The 21940-nt window shown below is 36.1% G+C and overlaps 1 protein-coding gene across 8 annotated transcripts in view; it reads left to right on the forward strand.

Annotated features, from left to right (window-relative positions):
- The window catches only part of LOC120413486 (la-related protein Larp4B), a 93865-nt gene that overhangs the window by 53681 nt on the left and 18244 nt on the right, over positions 1-21940 (forward strand). For all 8 annotated transcript variants that reach the window (XM_039574336.2, XM_039574337.2, XM_039574343.2 and 5 more), the window contains one exon: positions 15560-16133. In XM_039574336.2, the coding sequence (XP_039430270.1) occupies positions 15560-16133 (574 nt within the window). The remainder of the gene's footprint in view (positions 1-15559; positions 16134-21940) is intronic.

The following is a 21940-nucleotide window of genomic DNA, read 5'->3' on the forward strand; positions in this document are numbered from 1 at the left end:
TGTTCATTACGGAGATACGCAAGCTGAAACTCAAAAAATGGAGTAAAAAACTAGCGTTTTTCGTAAAAAAAAGGTTGATTGTTTAATTTTAACATAGCTCAGCAATTTTAAATGTTTTATTAGGACAACTATACATCGTTGGAAAGGTAATAAGATAAGCTTTGAAACTATTAATAGATAAAATGTTGTTTCCAAACCAAAAACTGAAGTTTTCATCGAATAACTGGAGCATTTTTTTGACAAAACATATTTTTTTGTGTTTGTTAATCGAGTACTTTTTTTGCTAACCGATGCTAAACATGAAACTAAGATCACTTGAAAGATTGGATTATAATCTAACATTGCTGAAATTTCCAGCCTGCGATTTTTTGCGTTTTCGGAGATATGCCATTTTGAACATTTACGGGGAGGGGTTGTGTCCTTAAAGTGGGGATGTATTAGCTTATCCATAATTTAATAATATAAACTTGCAATACAATATATACGCAATTCTGTTGCACTTGCAAATGTATGAAAAGACTATTTATTATAAGCAATCAACTATTGAAAAACATAAAAAGTCATAAAAATCGACGTATATCATTTCAATACCATACAATTACCCAAATTTGTATGAAAAAACATTTTAAAAGCAAAAAAATAATTTGGCCGCCTGTTTGTATGGAGATGGCCCATAGTGCAAAAAAGCTTCAGAGAATTTGAAATTTATTTTTTGAAAATTGATCGAAAACAGATTAGAACTCTACGAAATCGACCGATTTCTATTTTTTTTTCAATTTGACCAAGGAAGCCTTTTTGTGGCATTGGTTCACCCATTCGAGTCTTCATACATTTTTGGCAGCTGTTCATACAAAAATGGTACGTAAACTTTCGAAAATCTGTATCTTTTCAATTGTCTGATCGATTTAGTGCCTCCGACAAAGTTGTAGGTATTGATGAGGAATGTTCAGTAAAGATAGATTCACGGAAAAAATGCCGATTTTCAAATTACTTTTTTTCACAAAAAATCTATATTCCAAAATCCTTATGATCCGCCAAGTTATGATTTTTTTTTGAAAAAAATGGAAATATTAGTACAAAAATAAATCTGCTTTACTTTTCAATGTACAATTGAATTTCGATTTTGTTTTTTTTTTTTTGATAATGTGCACCGTTTTTAAGAAAAAGCTACTTAATTTTAACCGAAAAATACCCATCTTTCTTTTTTTAAATAGTGTCCATTACTGAAAATATTTCAGGATCGAGACGACAAATAGAAAGGGATGCGCAATGTGGGAAGGGAAGATTGTAGATGGTATTGTTTTGATTCACAGCATGTTGATTTGCGTGGCTCACGGATATATGAAAAAGACAAAAGTGTTCAATTTCATTTTTGTGCTCCTAGGCTACGCCCATACAGTCCCTTCGCCAAATACGAGTTGAATCTTTCCCTTGGTCAATCCATTAAAACTGCCCTGGAAGATTGCTTCTGTAAATTCTCTAACAATACAAAAACGAATCTTATGTGTTTTGAACTCCATTTCCAATTCCAACTTTTTTTTATACTAAGTTCGAAAACTGTTGCCATGAGATACCATCTTAGTAGTTAGTAGTTACACTAATTTTGAGGCATTCAACTTGGATTGGTGATATTGCGTTGTAGAAATTTCCAAAGTCTCGTAAACCTCACGGTCAAAATCAATTTGGTGCACCACAAAGTCTTAACGGTAAACTCTAATAGCTGACCATTTGTTAGCTAGGGTCATGCTTTCCCCTTCGTCGTCGTCGTCTCAAGCAATGCAACGCACGTTGCATTTCGGTGCTTTAGTTCGGGCAGCAGCGCGGTTACGGTATTTAACCGCGGCGCACACCTCTTCTGCTGTGTGCGCACCTGACCAACCAACAAATCTTAACAACATGCTGAAGGTTGCGCTGGCGGTGGCGGTTCAACTTTCTCGTACCACCAGAGGTATGCTCCAAATGGAGGCCAACCTGCGGTAGCTTCAAGTACGGAAGCGGGTCATTTAACCGATTCGTCACTTCATCGATGAGACGCGACTCTCGACGAAACTCTGATCGTGCAGGGAAACCAGGGCTCTTCGGCGTTCTAATAAGTCATCAAGTCATTACTCCGTCACAGCTAAGCGACGAAATAATTATGTTCGCAGAATTCGCCGTCCGCTCGGAGAGTTGACAACTCGTCAGTTTCGCCCGCTGCAGAATCCCTTGGACGGGTTGGGCCGTTGCCAAATTGTGCGCGACAGTCACTCGTCACAAGATGACAGCGGAGTTGATTCTGCGTAACCGAGACTGCTGCTGTTGCTGGTCAATTGCTCGCTTGGACGACCCCCACAGCAGCACAGCTGAGCGCGCGAGAAACCACCTTGATATTTATAACTGGCACACTGCGGATTCGGATGGCAACAGAAGAAGATCGAAACTCGTATTAGCAGCGAGCACAACAGAAAAAAAAACTGGTTGACATCTTGCTTGGGTTAGTTTTTTTTTTTTGCGGCAGAAGCAGTTGTGTTAGATACGTCTCCCGAGGACGACGACTTCTTCTTCTTTGCATTCCAGAGGCGGTCGTTTGGTCAATCTCCGGGTCTGCTCGGTGCTGAGATGGCCTTGTACCCTCAGAGGAGCGCTTAGCACGGATTTGTTGAATTCTTTATGAGTATCGTGAAACTTTTGCGGGCCGCGCTCTCTTTAGAATCAGGCAGTGTGTCTTCTGGGCTGGTCGCGTGACAGGGTTTTCCGAACTTGCATCCCATGTTAGCACTGGCTATCCGGATAATGCTTCTTTACCTTTTCAAACATCAGTACAATAGTTTCTAAAAAGAATTTATGAATTTTCTTTCTTTGATTTAGAGAAACTTACTTGAAAAAATATTACATTGTAAATTACAGCTTTTCTTGATAAGTTTTGTTTTAAATTTGACAAAGAAAGGGGTTAAAATGTAGAATAAATGACAAAAACAAAGAAATAATACTCTGACTCAAAACCCTTTCCCCTTTTCAACAAACAAAAAGAGGAACTCCCCAATCAATATTCAGTGACATAAACGATTACCATAAACCATCAGCTGTCGCCCCTGTGTGTGTGTATGTGCTCTCATTAAGCCAAACTGTCTCGAAAGAGGGCCAATTTCCGTAATTTTCCCCACCGGAGTTATGATCTTAACGACCTGCCTCGGGGGCCGTAGCAGTTATCGCTCGTTTCTAATTAATTCGGGACTAGGTCCAAAAGTTTGGAGAGTCCGTCCGTCCCTTCCCTCAGCAGGTCGAACTCACTAGGAGGAAGTTATCACTCTCTACCGAGCGTACACCTTCAAGAATTGGCCAGGTTCGGTCGGGGTCTGCTGCTGCTGTGATATTTATATTCGCATAAATTATTTATCTGTGAGTTTTTTTTTGTTTCACTTGACTTCTTCTATATTGCACGGAAAGAAGTCTTTTCGGTTATTTGATTCGAGACTTGCATTTCTTTCCGTGTCTCACACTGCCGAAAATGAAAAACTCGAAAGAACCGGCAGTCGAGTCTCGCCGGTTTCGTCTACCCTGGTCTGTCGCGTCGGAAAAAAACGGTTCTGCGCATGGCCACGCCGGAGACCGACACAACCTGACTGTCGTTCGGGGTGTGCAGTATGACATAACCTCACTTTTGAGAGGCCGGCTACTGTCGAAAATTTGGTTGTAGAAAAGTCGAACAAAAACGTTGCTGGCTTCTGAAACACAAATCAGTTTGTATCAATTCATCCGTCGATGTTTAAAAACTCGTTTCAGAGTGTGGCACACGGTGGTAAAGGTTTGCAAACTGTGTTGTGTTGTTGTGCCTAATGGATGGGGGACACATCTCGATTTTCAAGTTGGACCAGAAAAAAAAATGCACCGCCACGAAGACGGATCTTGGCGTCGTCGTCGTCGTCGTCATTGAGGTGGAGAATGGAGATAAATATCAACGACTGCAACTTTGTTGCCTTGGCTAGGGGAAGAGGGGAGGGGGAGAGTTGTCTCCAAATGGGGTAGTCCATAATAGAGTAGTTTTCCTGGTGTACCCCAGTTTGGTTGGTTCGTGATAGTTTATTGGGAGAAAAAATAATTGTATCGGGTAGAGTTTAGAGGACTGTGGGAAAGTTAATTGAAGCATTGATTTTCCGACTATTTAGACAAATGTATTCGTTTTCTTTGAGGACATCATTTTCTAGTATCTCTAGTACTTAGCTCAAGGAATTCTAAAACCAGACCATCAGCTTCTACCGAAAGTGGCAGTTCGCAAAGCCGTGTGAAACGTTGCTTGACATTTCTCGGAATGCGCGAAATCGATTGACTTGGCTCTTGGGATGAACTAAGGTACAAACCGCCATTCTAGGATTATCACTAATAAGTGGTGGAAGAACTTATTTAAATTTGAAATGACCGAATTTAACATTCATCTACCCTAGTTGGTCGTTGGTTGAGGGTAAACTGGTATCATCATCTTTGTAGACGTTGCCATGTTGGTATCTTGTTTAGGTGATTCCTTGCCGCCAAGATGATATACTACAGCACCATACAGGCTTGGTATACGACTGCAAATCCTTGTTCGCGTGTTGATACTGAAGTTGTAGCTATTTTTTAACTATTGTTGTTTGTTTTAATGCAACTTGAAAAATTTATTATCTCGATAAAGTTAATTTATTTCTAATTTACACAACTCTCCAGCTTCAAACAACCTTTTAGGTGGGTTATTATCTTACCTAACGAGTATTATGTACTTAAATGTCAAATCTGTTTTCATCCACCCACCATCAGCCATCGGCGTTCGTCATGTATGTTGGAATCGGGAGTTTGGTGTGGATGGGGGCCCACAAAAGGTCTTCAAATTCTGATGGGATCACTAATTGTTATTGTTATGGTACGGTTTTATGACAGACTGTAAACATTTGTTGATGTTGGATTCAACAGAAGATGGTGTTAATATTGTTATTATTTTTTATCAATTTGTTTTTGTCCAAAAATGTACGTTTGAACTTAAAAGACGATTCACTTACTCAACTACTAGCTGGGACTTCCGGTGCTGAGGCACTTGTTGCAATTCCATCACACGATGCCCACGGATGCATGCACAATGCAGCTCACTGTACCCTTCGTGCGGACCACAGTGGCCTCTGTGGCTTATCTCATGTGGCACGCCATTGCTGTCTAAAGTCGCCGTCGGCAAACTCGGAGAGTAAGTGTGTGTGCAGTTAGCATGAAGAGATTAGCTTGCATCCATTCCATTCTTGAGTGAAAAAAAAGTGCTTTTTACGTTTTTTTTGTGGAAATTGTCAAACAATTAATTTAGGTTAAAACTTTCATTTTATTTAATTCTCTGTAAAAATACCTATAAATTTAAAAAATAACAATTTATTAAAAATTCCATTTTTGATTAAAAATTTAAAAAACCAACCCCGTAATCACAAATCTGGAGATTTTTTTCCCATGTGCAAGATACGCAACTAAAACATAACTATTTTTAATTAGTCCACTGCAATATTTAAAAAAATCCTAAGATCCAAATTATTTCTAAAATTTATGAAACTTTTGGGATGATTGAAATAAATTTTCTTAAATATTTTTCCAATTTCAATCAAATTGACTTTTTTTAAGTCTAGGATATGGAATCATAATTTTATATCTTTTGATATTTTCAGCCCTTATTATCCGATGTTCGATTATTCAATGGTTTGTATGGGACTTCGGATAATCAAATCACGTACGACAAACAAATTATTCCGTTTTTTATGTTATTACCTTTTAACATCAAATTTGATTGCCTATCAAATTTCTAATTTACTTTTTTTCAATATTCCATAACCGCCATCTTGGATTTATAAATTTTAAATTGTTTAATTGCTAAAAAATGTTTCCCAAAATAAGTGTTTTAGATCTTTATTTTTTATCTGTTTAAAAAGACAAAAAATTACCTTTTGAGCCATACAGAAGTACTGGCAGAAATTTGCTGCCGAGCTATAATTTTTTGAAGAAGTATTGATAGTTAGAAAAAAAATTGTTTACATGATTTTTAGTACATAATCGAAAGCAAACGAAAAGTAGTTTACAGTATTTTTTTAGAAGTGTGCCATTTTATAGTTTAAGTCATTTGAAAGCACTTTTAAGAAAAAAAAAATCATAATTTTTTGAATGTATAAAAATAGAACCCGTCCATCGACAATAAAAAAAGTTTCCGAAGTTTCACCCTTCACTCAAATGCCGATTCTGAGAACCATATATGTATGACACAATTATCAAAATTTAAATAACTAGCCTATAATTTGTATATGGTCAAAAAATCATTTTCCCATACACAGCTAAAAAGTAGTAATCCAGCTGCGTGTAAAAGGCCTGGGTGTAAAATAAATATTGCATTATTTTATGCAATTTTATGTGATTTTACACCCTGAAATATGTAGCCCATCAGTATGGGAAACCTACTTGACCGAAATGTCAAGCTCATATATGCGTTTTTCCTACCAGTTTTTCATCGGTCTGATGGCCGAGCGGGCTAAGGCGCCAGTCCCTACTGTAGGTGCTGGGTTTGAGTCCCGTCGGTTGCAACTTTTTTTTGTGTTTGCAAAAATTGTACATGCAGTGTGTAATATTAAGTGTTTATTTTGACGAAGGTGATGTGCATGCTTTTGCATGCGATTTTACCATCGGATTTTTTGCTGTGTAATTAAAATAAATAAAAATAATAATAAAAGCTAACATAACCTGAAAAGATTGTGTTTTAATCTTCTACCCAAGGGTCCTGATTGCTCCAAAACGACTCAGTCACTCGCTACCACAAATTGAAAGCGGCCAAAAACTGCTCTGACCTTTTCCTACCGTTTGTCGCTTCCACACCAATCGTTACAGAACACTCTCTCTTTGCTCTCCCTCTCACTTCAATCGGGTAGTACAGCGAATGGTTCAGAGAGACCGATTCCGTTATGTCGCTGAGTCGAAACAGTTTGCGATCGGCTTTGTTTTACTGCTAAAAATCTGTGCTATCAAAAATGTTTTTCAAAGACACATTTACAAGCAATTTCCATCAAACCCAATACAAATTTACGGCAAATTGTGGTAGTGCAGGCCAAAAGAGCGCCGAGCTGGTATGTTGTTAGATTCTCTCCTCTCTGAACGTATTCGTGTGTGACTCGGGTCGACGGACGGGATGGGCAAAGAAATTCACAAAGTATTTGTGTCGCTGGAAGAAACGATTGAGCAAGTCGCTGGCAGCCTGAGAGTAGTGTTCGCTCGCGACTGGTTGCGAGCTCCAGTCGGCAAAGAATCGCTCGGCGATGAGTGTGTGATTTTTGATCTTCTGATCTGAACCGAAAGTCAGGACCCTTGCATCTACCAAAATCTGCATATTTTTCGATAATTCACGGGTGAGTTTTCAAAAAGCCGTAAGAGTCACCGTAATTTTTGACAGTAATTATAGTTTTTCTCCAAAATGAGGCAAAATTTCATTTTTGCCTTCCTCACCTCACTGAGGCAAGGCTATAAAATCACTCGAAAAATGAACTTCTTAAATACGACTCCTAGATATACCTTCACGTATACCTATCGACTCAGAATCAAATTCTGAACAAATGTCTGTGGGGATGTGTGTAGACATGATTTTTTTTCCACACGATTATCTCAGAACTGGCTGAACCGATTTTGGCCGGATCCGCCTTATTCTGTTCGTTTTGGGGTCCCCTAAGACCCTATTAAATTTTATTCTGTTTAGTTAAGTATTTAAAAAGTTATGCCAAGAAAAAGATTTTTGTAGATACAAAAAAGGGTGATTTTTTGCCTAACCTCAAAAGGCCGGGTCTTTTTGTTTACGTGCGAGAGTCGCGCCAGATGCGAAACGCCCGGTTGCCACATTGCTTCAAATGAGAGTCTGCATGTTTTCTGGAAAAGTCTGTATCAGATATATTTTTTTCATAAACTTATTTTCATTATTACTTCGTAAATGTGAGGAAGGCACCACCCACCTAATGGTGGATTAAGAAACGTTTTTTAGTTTGAGGCACTTGAAGGACGTGTAGATGAACAATCTCAAGCATTTTTGGTATTGTTTTTTTTCGTAAGCAGGTCAAATACCGATGCAAAAAGGACTTTGTTTACGGCTGTTTAAAAACTAATCCGAGAATTAAACTTTTTTATTGGTCGTTAGGGACCATCCATAAACCACGTGGACACTTTTTTGGGAAATATTGAAAAAAGCATTTCATTATTAAAGAAGTAATTAAAGAAGATTCGATTATCCGAAGTCCCATACAAACCTTCAGATAATCGAGTCTGGACTGTATATGCATGCGATATTGCGACATGTAGTGATTGTGTTCTGATGTTACATTGATTTGCCCTACTAACATAGTTAAAAACAAGTTATGCACATATCTAAAAATAGAACTGTCAATACATTTGTCTGAAAAAAAAAGCTTTAAAGCCATGTTATGATTCAACATCGTATGCAAAACAAGTTCGTTTAAGGTGCTAAAAAAAGCACGCTAGTTAACTTGTACTAGTATAAAACTAAGGCGCTGTTTTATGACCTATCTTCACTTTGCGTTTTTACTTTCACCGTAAAACGTGAATTGATGTATGGTTAAGTTTGTGTTTTTTACAAGCTGGTATAAAACCTACGGAGAAGTGCACATAAAAAACCACTCATCATCGTTGGCTTATCCTCTTCGCTGCGTTTGACGATGATAAGCTTGGGAATATTCTGGTTGGTAGTTTTGAGCTAATGATTTTATGTTTTTGTTGTGACGCGTCAGTAGCAGTGTTTTAACAACGTTGTGGTTTACATGGTACAGTCCAAAAGACACAATGTTGCAGGTTGACGAACAAAAGTACATTAAAATTTACAGCCTATTTCTTCGATGTTACTCTGTTATGAATAAAAAATGAGATTTTTTTTGTATTTAAAGTACAGCTAAAAAAAAGTATAAAGATTCAGGTTGGATCAAGTATGGCAGACTCTGCCTAAATCGAACTGCGTGACCTGCGCAAGTTGGCAACCAACCAGAACAAAAGGAAGAGGCTGCTGATTAAAAATGAATACCCAGATTTTTTTTACTGCTCTATTGATATACATTCATTTCGTTTTTCCCCTTACCCGGTCTGCTCGGCAGAACGCAGAACCAACACGAGTTACGCTGAGAAATCTAAGGTTGGATTCGGTATTTTTGCTTCGGTTTATTAATAATGGCCGGTTTCGCGGCGTGATTTTCGCGTTCTTTTTTTTTTGTTTCCTCTTCTAAACTCCAATTTGTCGATGTGAATCTCTGCCGGCAAATGATCCGGTTGGCGTTCATTCAGTGCGCGTTGTCTGTTTCTCTCTCGTTTTTTTTTAGTTGCGAATAAACATTAAATCGTTAAAATGTTTGCGTTCCACGACCTTGTTCCAGCGTTTCGTTTTTTCAAGTTGGTTGGTATTTCTAGCAGCAGTAACTTAAAAGTAGCTCGAAATCACCCCCCGAAATTGATTTCACGATTTTACGGCGGTGACCAAACGCGAGCTGCTTATCAGCTGGTCAGCGCGGAACGGCCTTGGATTTATTATGCAACACCCACAGTTCATTAGTCACGGCATGGTGACCGGTTTGATAAAAAGAAACTGGTCCCGGAATTTAGCTTTCGGATGAAAACGACTGCGGTTGGAATTTCTAGGAAGTGATCAAACATGTAAAACGTGGCTTAGCAATGGAATTGTCTTCAATTTTGGAAAATTTGCTAAATTTTAATTAAATGTATGCCATTTTGTTATCTTTTGAAGATCGAATTAAAATAAATCTATTGATTTTCTTACAGTTACAATAAATAATCCGCTTTAAGCGAGGATAAATTTAGAAAATAGTCAAGAATCATTTTTTCAGCCATTTTTTGTTCTTTCAGATAATAATACATTAGATTTAAATAGGAAGTTTATCGGTGGTATATGGATGGCCCTTTTTAGATGATCCATTTCTACACAGTCTTAGTCTAATAATCGACTAAATCAGAGCTGAGTTTGCTAAAAAGTTGCTTAGCTCGCTAAAATTTTGGCAGCACTTTCAATATTTTGGTAAATTCACCCACCTTTAACTTAAGAGTAGCTCTCTACGATTTTCAAATTCTTTCGTGGTTTAAAATTTTCATTTTTTGATTGGGATTAGCCTTTGAAAAGATCTAAAAATAGGTAATTTTCCCTGTTTATATCAAGCAGGACCAAATTAAAAAAAAAACTGTAATATTTTTATAGAAAAGATCAAAAAATTTCGCAAAGGTTTAAATTTTTACATTACTACTACAGTTTGGTGACACTTAGATAAATTCATTTTCATCGATTTGAATTCTTTGTGAGGCTCTATATCAGAAACTTATTGCCCGATTTTGCATTTTATCAAACAAACAATTTAATTGCGATTGCAAATTCCCTTTTGCTTTCAAAAATAGGTTTTAATGATTTTCTTATCCAGGTTTTTATATTTTCGAAAAAATGTGTATTTTTTAGTCTCCTACACGAAAAAAAAACAATTTTCGAAATCGTGAATTGTGTTCATAAATTTGAGAACCACGAAGGAATATATTCACGTTTATAGTGCAAATGCACCATAGGGTAGGGTAGTCATCAATGAGACACTTTTGGTTTTCAACTTTCAACGATTTTTCTAATTTTTTCATCAGCATGTTTTAATGAGCTTTTTGTTGCATTTTCTTTCTTTTAATGTGTTCTAACATTGACTAAAATATGAGATCGATCCGACATCTACAGCCAGAGTTATTCAACTGTCTAATTGTAGACGCACTTGGCAGGAACAATGAGACAGCTGGGGAACAATGAGACACAATACGAAAATCAATTTTTTTCTAGTAAAACATCATGTTTTTGTATTGTTCCATTGCAGGTGACTTGCCTTGAACATTTTAGAGCAATTTTGCCAACATGAAACTTTAATTAACAAAAGTTATACTAAAAAGTATTTAAATAAGGCTTTCTAGGCCCAGTGAAAAAAGTATAATTTAACTCAAAAATGACGAACTCCTCGTCACGGTGTCCTGATGCAAACAATGATCGAGCTGTAGCTGTCACGGCCCTGCGAAGTATGTTGGCTGACATATCGGGTAGTCAGTCAAAAAAACCAGCTAGAAGTCGCCTGACAAAAAACTTTTGCTAGAAAGAGATAGGAAACCTGATGCAAACAAACGTCCAGCTGTCATGTAAACATACTTTGAATGTGTTGGTAAATTTCTGAATAGAAAGCCTTATTTTGTAAAATTCGTATATTTATACCAAATAACTTTGTATTTTTGGTTAAATGAAGTTAAAACTCTATAAATATGCCAAAAATCACTTTCAATTCATGTTTTGAAAGATTTCCATAGATATTGAAAAGTTTAATGAAGAAAAATCAAAGTGTCTCATTGTTACCCATGAGCTGAAATGAGTGGGGAACAATGAGACAGTCCTGGATACTGGGTATATTCTAAATTTTGGCCAAACCTAATGAAAGGACATTGTAGCCCAACTCAATCCCTATGGAACGTCGAAAGAAATTTGAAGAAATATTAGTTTTGGTGTTAATGGCAGCCTACGAGCGAAAAAGTATTTTTTGTCCATAATTTACTTTTACACCCCAGAATCAAATATTTATGAATAACTTTTCAAGGGAGCGTCCATAACCAAAGCCACTATTATGGCAGACGAGTATCCAGTACACACACCTTTCCCCCAAATATGAGCCTGATTGGCTGAAACTACGACTTGTGAGAGCCATTTTATCATTGTTCCCCGTGTCACATTGATGACTACTCTACCCTACTCATGAATACATTTCTTCCTGGATCCCAATTTCATGAACACAATTCACGATTACGGGAATTGTTTTTTTTTCTGTGTAAAAAATATAAAAATTCGAAAATTTTAAAATACGTATTTTGGGAATTCAACTTTTTTTCAACTTTTTTCTTAATTTATTTTTTTTTTTTTCAAAAAAGTTCTAGTTATAATTTTGTCGAAAACACCAAAACGATCAGAAAATTGTATAGAAAAAAACTAACGATGACTTTTTTTTGACATATGGAATGCATGGACAAAATTTCATCCAAATGTATAAATGAAAATTAAAAAAATGCGAAATCCAGGGTTGTTATGGACGGCGCGTTTCGCGCGGATAGCGCGGATCTGGCGTGGATTTGCTGGCTAATTTTGCAAAGGCGCGCGGATTTCGCGCGGATGGCAATTTTGATAAGGCCAATGCAAATATTTAAAAAAGTTTTTGTCCCTCGGCCCTGGTCGAGGTCAAGGGGGGGGCAAAAAAATAAAAAAATATAAAAATTTAAATAACAAGCCATAGTCTTTACATTTAAATGAAAAAAGTGTTCTAAAATGCATTTTACACTAGTTCAGTTGTTTTGCAATCATTAGTTTTCAAAAAATCTAAGATCTGACAAAAACAAAAATTTTATCGAAAAAAAAGATTTTGCATCGAAAATTTTCAAAAAATCTTAAGGTTTTTTAATAAACCCAAACATACTAAAAACGATTTTAAACGCATGAGAATGTATTTTAATTTGATTTCAGCTGGTTGCACTTGAATTTTCATTGAAATTTTGAAGTTTATTGTAAAAATTTTGTTTTTGCCCCCTGATTTTTCGGGCCAATTTTGAAGGGGGGGGTGACAAAAACTTTTAAAAATATTTGTACCAGCCTAATGTTTGTTTGTATTTTTAAAATGAAGATAAAGATTATGTAGAAATTATTTTTCATATGTTTCTTGTCATTTCTTAACATCTTCTTTTGAGTTTTGAGTAATGATTTTTAACCTTATTTATTTTTAATTTTATACTGGATTTATTCAATTTTTAATTTTGTAAATCAAATATTACAAACTTTTCCCTAAGATAGAGACATTAGAATGTGTAACAAAAACTATTATTGGGGCTTGTTCTGGTGGGCGCCAAATATGATCTTGATTGGACGTAACAGATGCTGGCCTCCACTTAAGAATTTTGGAATGGAAATGGAAAAAAATAAAAAAATATAAAAATTTAAATAACAAGCCATAGTCTTCACATTTAAATGAAAAAAGTGTTTTAAAATGCATTTTACACTAGTTCAGTTGTTTTGCAATCATTAGTTTTCAAAAAATCTAAGAACTGACAAAAACAAAAATTGTATCGAAAAAAAAGATTTTGCATCGAAAATTTTCAAAAAAAAATAAGATTTTTTAATAAACCCAAACATGCTAAAAATGATTTTAAACGCAGAAGAATGTATTTTAATTTGATTTCAGCTGGTTGCACTTGAATTTTCATTGAAATTTTGAAGTTTATTGTAAAAATATTTTTTTTACAATATATATTTTTTGCCCCCTGATTTTTCGGGCCAATTTTGAAGGGGGGGGGGGGGGGTGACAAAAACTTTTAAAAATATTTGTACCAGCCTTATAATAACAAAAAAAATCAAAATACCTGTTATTTTTTTTTTCGAAATTTCTAAAATCGTAATTTAAAAAAATCTGAATTTAAAAATCTGAAATTCAAAATAAAAAAAATTGGGTAATCGAAAATTTGAAGATTAAAAAAATCAAAATTTAAAAACTAAAAAATATCAAATTCAAAACAACATAGAGAATAATTTCTCAAATCTAAAATGATTTTAGTATCCTTAAGCTTTTAAATTCTAAAATTCTTAAATTCTACAATCCTAAATTCTTTAATTCTTTAATTGTTAATTTCTTCAATTCTAAAGATCTAAAATTCTAAAATTCTAAAATTCGAAAATTCGAAAATTCTTAAATTCTTAAATTCTTAAATTCTTAAATTCTTAAATTCTTAAATTCTTAAATTCTTAAATTCTTAAATTCTTAAATTCTTAAATTCTTAAATTCTTAAATTCTTAAATTCTAAAATTCTAAAATTCTAAAATTCTTAAATTCTTAAATTCTTAAATTCTTAAATTCTTAAATTCTTAAATTCTTAAATTCTTAAATTCTTTAATTCTTTAATTCTTTAATTCTTAAATTCTTAAATTCTTAAATTCTTAAATTCTTAAATTCTTAAATTCGTAAATTCTTAAATGTTTTTATTTTTAAATTCTTAGTTCTTAAATTCTTGAATTCCTCAATTTTTGTTAGAGATTTTGAAATTATGAGAAGACATTTTTTAAATATCAGAATTAAATTTCTTTCGGAGTGAAATTTTAGCGAGGATTTAGGATTACTAACTGTATAAAAAATCTTAGATTTTGAAATTTAATTTTTTTTTTCATATTATAATTTTAGATTTTATTTTAATTTTGAGGTTATATTTTTGAAGTTATTATTTTGAAGATTTTTTTTTTCATGACCCTTGAGTTTTTTTTTATCAAATACTTTCTGAATTAGTTTTTCTTTATTTAAAAAAAAAAAAAATCTTAAATGTTGGTCGCGATATTTTTTTTATATTGCGTGGATTTTGGGACCATCCATAAACCACGTGGACAACTAAGGGGGGGGGGGGGTGTCGATTGTCCACGCTCCATACAAAAAAGATTTTATTTGTAAGGAAATTGTCCACGTTGGGGGGGGGGGGTTGAGATTTCCAAAAAAGTGTCCACGTGGTTTGTGGATGGTCCCTTTGCGCGGTTTCGGATTTTAGGTCGGCGCGGATTTTGCGCGGATTTTTTTTTTCGACTCTCCCGTAACAACCCTGGAAGTCGTAGAGAGCCACATTCTTGTTACAGTCAGTGATCAACACAGAAACATTTGCTAGTAGAATTGAGTGAACTTTACGAAAAATTTCATCGGCGTGCCTTCCAAGCATCAATGATATTGGAAGGACAATTATTTACCAATTCAATTAGGTTAAATTTTTCAAATATGTTCGTGGTCTGTTAGCTTGTTTGAGCTCTTGGTTAATTTCAAACACTGTCATTGTATATCATGGGATAGAGCAAATCAATCCTCAATATATATATATACAGTCCAGTATTTCGAGTTTTGCGTCGTCATTTTAGTCAAATTGCCTTTTAAATAAAAAAGTGCCTTTTTTCAATATTTATTAACCGCCATTTTGGTCGCCATCTTGACTTTAAAATTTTTAAATCATTTTAGATTAGTTTATGTGTCATATTTAAGCTCGACCATAAAAAATATAAGATAATCGAGTCTGAACTGTATTTTTTTCAGATTTTTTTTACGAGAGGTTTCAAAACTGCGAATTGCGAGACGCTTGTAAAACAACGAGTTCATGGTTGTACCAGGAAAAACTAAACTTTGCTGCCTAATGCCTAACCTAATGCAACACTCAGTTTGAACTTTCTCCGTTTAAAATTTGTCTAACCCGCGCAAGCAAGTTTAGCTGCGGCAGTGAAAACTAATTTTCAATCAAAGCGCGCGCGCACATAAACAATAACCAACTGCCAATTAATCATATTGATTAGTGGACGGGGCCTTTCCCGATCATTGCGGTCTCGCATCGAAGGGTTGCGGTTGAAATTTTGGGTGGTTATACCACGTGTGCAACGCCACTTGATTGACGTTGAATTGTTTAATTTTGTATTTTTAGTGGTTGTTTGGTACTAATTTCTTTCTCTTCTTCTCTTTTTCGTTTCTTGCAGGAGGTTACGTGTTGATGAATGGGGACGCTGGTAAGATGGCCACAACGGCTGCGGTTTATCCGGCCGGCGCGGAAGCCATCATCACCGGTGGGATGGCTGGGTTGACGCTGGTCGGACCCCATCCGCCCCAGGCCACACACCTCACGGTCGTTCCGGCGATTCCTACGGCCGTTCCCGTCGTGGCGGCGGCGACGGCCACCAACGATTACACCGTCATGAATGGCGGCACCATCAGCAGCAGCAGCAACAACACCTCCACCATCACCGCAAACAGCAGCAATAATAACAACAATCACAACAACAGCAGTAACGAGCCGGCCGCCGGTGATTACTACGGGGACGCTTCCGCTTCGTCAACGGTGGTTACCACAAACAACAGCAGCAGCGCAGTGAACAATAACAACAGCAGCAGCAGCAGCCCACAGAACCAGAGCAGCACGGGTGCTATCGCCGGAGCCCAAGTCAACGCCACCACCAGTACCACCAGTGATAGTAGTAGTACCGATTACAGCGGTATGCCTTTAGATCAGCTGAAGCAGCAGCTGCAGACGCAGCTCGATTACTATTTTTCGAGGTAAGCTTCTTGTTTGCGCCAGTTCTAGAATGACTCAGCGCTCAACTTTCAATCGTTGCGTTGCGTGCTTCTGTTGCGTAATGCTGTTCCACTCCCCAATCATCATCTGGTTGCATCGCTAAACAGGACGGACGAGCTGTTGATTACCCTCATTTGCCAACCGGCCATTTTCGCTCATTTGAGCAGGTATCCTTTCCTCAGATTACACACCCATCATGAAGCGGGAGCTTAAACTCCAAAAATTATCACCTTTTCGAACACGAGTTTCGAGTTTGCCCCTCCGAGCGCGGCACGCGGGGAATTACATAACCACGGAAGAAGGGTATAAGTCTGCAACACGTGAAAAGCAGTCCGCTGCATCTTGCAGTTGGTGGTTGGCTTGTGAGGCTCCCCAAGTCGGGGCTGTGCACGATTAAAGCCTGTAATTGGTCAGAATGATGCGAGACTTGTTTACTTCAAGCAGTTCTCCCCTCGGAGTTTGACCCACTCGTCCAGATATTGATCACCGCTTGTCTTGTTGCACTTGTTGGCGGAGTTCAGCCACTTTTCACCGGTAAACGCTTTGGACAGGTTGTAATTTTGACGCGTTGCTCGTTCTAATACTGCCGTCGCCGCCGCCTTGAGGAGCAGTTGTGTAATCTCTTTCTTCAGTTTCACCCTGGGAAGGAATGCGGTGCGCCACCGGCTCTAGTAGTAGAAAATCGGAGAGACAGAGCGTGGAGTTGGGGCGGCGATGACGGTGACGCTGGGAAATTTTTGTCATTAAGTTTTGCGATGCACGGGAAATAGGGTGGGGGGGAGGGGTGGTTGGACGGTGAGAAACAGTGCAACTGGCTCTGTCACATTGGCGGAGTGCCGGTGGCGGTGATGCAGATTACATTCCTTTGAGCGCGTCATCAATAAGCTAATTCATATAAACGGGGGTGTGGGTGTTCCCTCGAGACAAACACGTGAAGAGGATTACGTTTAGAGGTGGTACAAGAATGATACAACTTTGCGAATATCAAGAAAAGCTGTGGTAGATGGAGGTTAAAAAAAAATCTAAATTAAACGAACTATGTGGAGGTCTAAGTTTATATAAAAATGGTTATAATCAGGAACAATTGCCCTTATTTGAACACCACCTAAAAGTTTTTAAACTCATATTTTTCAGTCTCCTAGTTTTCTCTGAAATTCCAAAAGTGAATTTTTTTTTTAAACAAAATTAAAAAAAACACTTATCGTTGTACAACTGGTCGTTAATTAAACTATCACCCGAATGTAAATCTGAGCATTTCAAATTACTTAACTTGGAAAGTCTTACCAAAATATCAAAAATAACCTACGAGATTTTGGAAAACATCATATCGTCTTCCCCAATTAAACTTTAACATTTATCGACTTTATCGATTTATCCAGAATGTAAATAAGAATTCGCAGAACATTTCCTCCAAATATCTGCATTTCCAAAGTTTTTTTAAGGTCCAAAAACTCGAAATCGATGAAAATGCATATCGGACATTTATGCGATCAGAAGCAGTATAAACATATGAAAGACAATAGCTTATAGGTGCTTAGGCTATTGTCTTTCATATTTTTATAGAAATAAACGTAACATTAAACTAAATAATTTTTTCCAAAATCCTAGATTTGAGTTTGGGTGCCATTCGATTATTCGATTCTTTTTAACATTCCAACGCCCAAGGCTCCAAAAAAGGTGGAACGGTAACTTCAACTCGCTGGTTCTCGGGCATAACTCAACCAATCAAAATGATTCTTCTTTCCAGTGATTTGTTAGAATGTCTACACAGAAAAAAAAAATCCGGTAAATTTACATCATTTATGATGTACCAAAAGTGCACGTCATTAATGATGCTAATTTACATCAAATTCATTTTAAATTTAAATGGCATCCGATGTAAACGAGCCAAGGCAAAAGATTTTGAACTCATGTACGTTTCCGATGAAAATGATGTAAATTTACGAAACCAACAATTTTTTTTAGCTCCGCTGAATTTGGAATCCGATGTAAATTTCAAACGCTTTTGCAATATTTGAGGATTTATTTTTTTATTTCTATTTGACTAGATTTGAGTATTTAGCACTAAATGAATGCCCAAAACTAACCAAACAGAGAAATTTGTGTTTGAAAATTTCATCAGAAACTAAATTCAACGGAGCAGTATAACATATATAGAAACGATGAAAACACAATCAATAGTATTCAAATGCTAAATGGACGAAAAAGAATCTTTTATCTGATTATCGGTGATTTTAGCAACACGGATTCTTCTTACCTTTCTTATCCTTACATCACTCTTGCTCATTCTACCGGGTGGGCGATGGGAGTCCTTCGCTGTCTGCACAGTTGTCCTGGGCATCCGTCTCGGCAAGTGTCCTGCTCCGTTCCGGGTTGATAGACAGATAACTAGCGATCTGACCGACTTCTTTCACAGGCTCATTTCATAGCAAAGAAGTATGTTTCGGCCATCATGCGGGTCCAGAGCAGCACTGGGTGGGGGATGTTTGGTGTATTATTGGAAGTTGCAATGCAATTGATCTCAGGAATGTTGAAATAGTTCACACACTGAAACAATAAGGTTTTGTTAACTAAAACAACTAATTTAAGAAAAACGTAAACCCTTGGGATTGATTCGATTGAGGATTTTGGTTAGAATATCTCCGATACATAGGGTAGGGTAGTCATCAATGAGACACTTTTGGTTTTCAACTTTCAACGATTTTTCTAATTTTTTCATCAGCATGTCTTAATGAGCTTTTAGTTGCATTATCTTTCTTTTAATGTGTTCTATAATTGACCAAAATATGAGATCGATCCGACATCTACAGCCAGAGTTATTCAACTGTCTCATTGTAGACGCACTTGGCAGGAACAATGAGACAGCTGGGGAACAATGAGACACTCTACGAAAATCAACATTTTTCTAGCAAAACATCATGTTTTTGTATTGTTCCATTGCAGGTGACTTGCCTTGAACATTTTAGAGCAATTTTGCCAACATGAAACTTTTAATAACAAAAGTTACACTAAAAAGTATTTAAATTTTGTAAAATCCATATATTAATACCAAATAACTTTGTATTTTTGGTTAAATGAAGTTTAAACTCTATAAATATGCCAAAAATCACTTTTAATTCATGTTTTGGAAGATTTCCATCGATTCTGAAAAGTTTATTGAAGAAAAATCAAAGTGTCTCATTGTTACCCATGGGCTGAAATGAGTGGGGAACAATGAGACAGTCCTGGATTCTGGGTGTATTCTAAATTTTGGCCAAATCTAATGAAAGGACATTGTAGCCCAACTTAATCCCTATGGAACGTCGAAAGACATTTGAAGAAATATTAGTTTTGGTGTAAATGGCAGCCTACGAGCGAAAAAGTATTTTTTGTCCATGATTTACTTTTACACCCCAGAATCAAACATTTATGAATTACTTTTCAAGGGAGCGTCCATAACCAAAGCCACTTATATGGCAGACGTGTATCCAGTAGACACACCTTTCCCCCAAATATGAGCCTGATTGGTTGAAACTACGACTTGTGAGAGCCATTTTATCATTGTTCCCCGTGTCTCATTGATGACTACTCTACCCTACCTAGCAAAGTGGTCTCGTTGGCCACCACCGCGGTATATCCGCACTCCATCCCGTTCTTCCCGCCACCTGAAGTGTTCGCCGGGACCGTCGCCATTCATTCCCAGAGTTTCACCATTCACATCTAACCTTCATGCTGATGGTTGTAATTATCCTGGCCTTGTCCCGTCTACAATTGTAATACCGGTCCGCTTTTCCCCGGCAATCCCTAGGCGGATATTTGCTCTGCAAAAGAAACAATGTATGGTTTGTTCATTCATTATTGTTTAATATATTTTAATATATATTTACCTGATTTGCACTTTTCCCCCTAAATAATTTACGTTTTTTTTGGTAATTTATTGTTGTTCGTCGTTGAATCGCTTTATAAATGTTTATAAACAAAACTTGACGTTTTTCAACCGATTCATCCGACGATTTCAATGACGTTGCTCGTTACTAGACCGGTGAAAGAGGTGCAGTTTTTTTTGTCGGAGTTAGATTACCCAATTTAGGGTAATGTAAGAAGAAGTAAAAAATATATATCTAAAAAATTAATCTCAATTTCTTTGTCAGATTTGCCAAGCCAATCATAAAAATAAAATTATTCATTCAAACCAACGAACGACTGCACATGGTTTCTAGGACCATCAAAGTATTTGTCTGACGAAATTAATACAACTCATAAGTTTTTTGAGCATAAAATTGCAGAAAAAGGTTCAGGAATGTTCAGTGTTTAAATTTTTTGATGCAGAAAGATTATTGGTAATAATTTTAATTTACATTTTAATGCAGCAAAATGAATTAAAAATAATATGCGAGATTGACTTACAAAGAAAAGGCTCAAGTAATTTGACTCAAGGACAATATTATCTTGATATATGAGTGTGGTGACTTTGAGAAATTTTTACATACAACGATAAAATGCATTCCATTTCGGATAATTCGACATGTTGCAATTATCCCTTCCCAACGGAGCAAAATCGAGATTGTTTACGATTTTCTTAATCACTTCTTACCGACTTGACCAAATTTGATGAAATTTGAATGGGTTAGTAAACATGCTAATCAAATTTACGCATAAAGAATTGAATTAGTTCAATTCATTTAAATGTTAAAGAGAAAAAAGAAACCTTTTTATTACAAAAAAAATGGCGGTGCTTTGGTGCTACTATGGACGTTAGAGGCAATCTAAACTCAATTTAAGGACCAAATTCTGCACATGAGGGTGAGGGTTTGAAATTTCCAATAAAATAAAGGAGAAGTTTGTGGATGGTCTCTTTTCAATATAGTCTCAAATCCCATGTTAATTTTTATGTATAACAAATAAAGATAGATAAAGACACGTGTCGAGTACTTCGGACAAAATACTTGCAACTATTTTTTATTCAAATCTAGAATAAAAAAAAGCTATAAAATTTCCAAAGTTTTTATGACTTTTTGAATAAAACTCTGGAAATTAAATTTTCGACATTTTGTTGTTGTACAAAGTATCGTTGCGCTGACAAAAATGAGCTTCATTGTGGTATATAAAAGAGGCATCAAAATTATTTTAAGGATCCAATCGAACATTTTTCAGAACAGTACCCCATTTGATTTTTTAAAAGTTTCACATCAGCTGTGTTAGATAATAAATATAAATCTAGATCTATTTTTTTTTTAAAGTTCTATAAGCTATTGTGTTTCATATGTCTATAAGACCTATTCAAAAAAAAAAACTCTTGAAATGCATTCTGAAATTGGGTTCTAAAATTAAGCTTAAATTTGTGAAATTATTTTTCACAGCGATCAAGCTTATTTTTCTGAGTACAATGACCCTTAGTACAACCGCAAAGGATTTAAAAATGATTTTTAAATCCAAAGTTTTTATTGTCCACTTTGGAAATCTTATATCAAAAATATGTTCAACTCCGACAGTTTTTTGCATGCACCTTCACAAGTTTACACCTTGGGCATTTGTCAACCTGGCGATGCACGGCGAACATTTGAGATGGACACTGTCAGTGTGAATAAATCGTGCTTCTCGCTCACACCACAAATCAACAACCATGTGAGTAAGTGAGAGAAACTGTTTTTTGACATTGAACCTTTTTGAAATGCTCGTTGTGAACTTGACTACATCTGTCATCAGATTCAGATTTTGAATAAAATTTATTTAATAACACTGTCGAAAAAGTGGTCTCTCGAACAGATTGCGTAGATTGCCGGGAGGTGTTGTCTTCCTGCGATGCCGT

Source organism: Culex pipiens, chromosome 3, assembly GCF_016801865.2.
Source record: "Culex pipiens pallens isolate TS chromosome 3, TS_CPP_V2, whole genome shotgun sequence".
In the NCBI taxonomy this organism is placed as follows: Eukaryota; Metazoa; Arthropoda; class Insecta; order Diptera; family Culicidae; genus Culex; species Culex pipiens.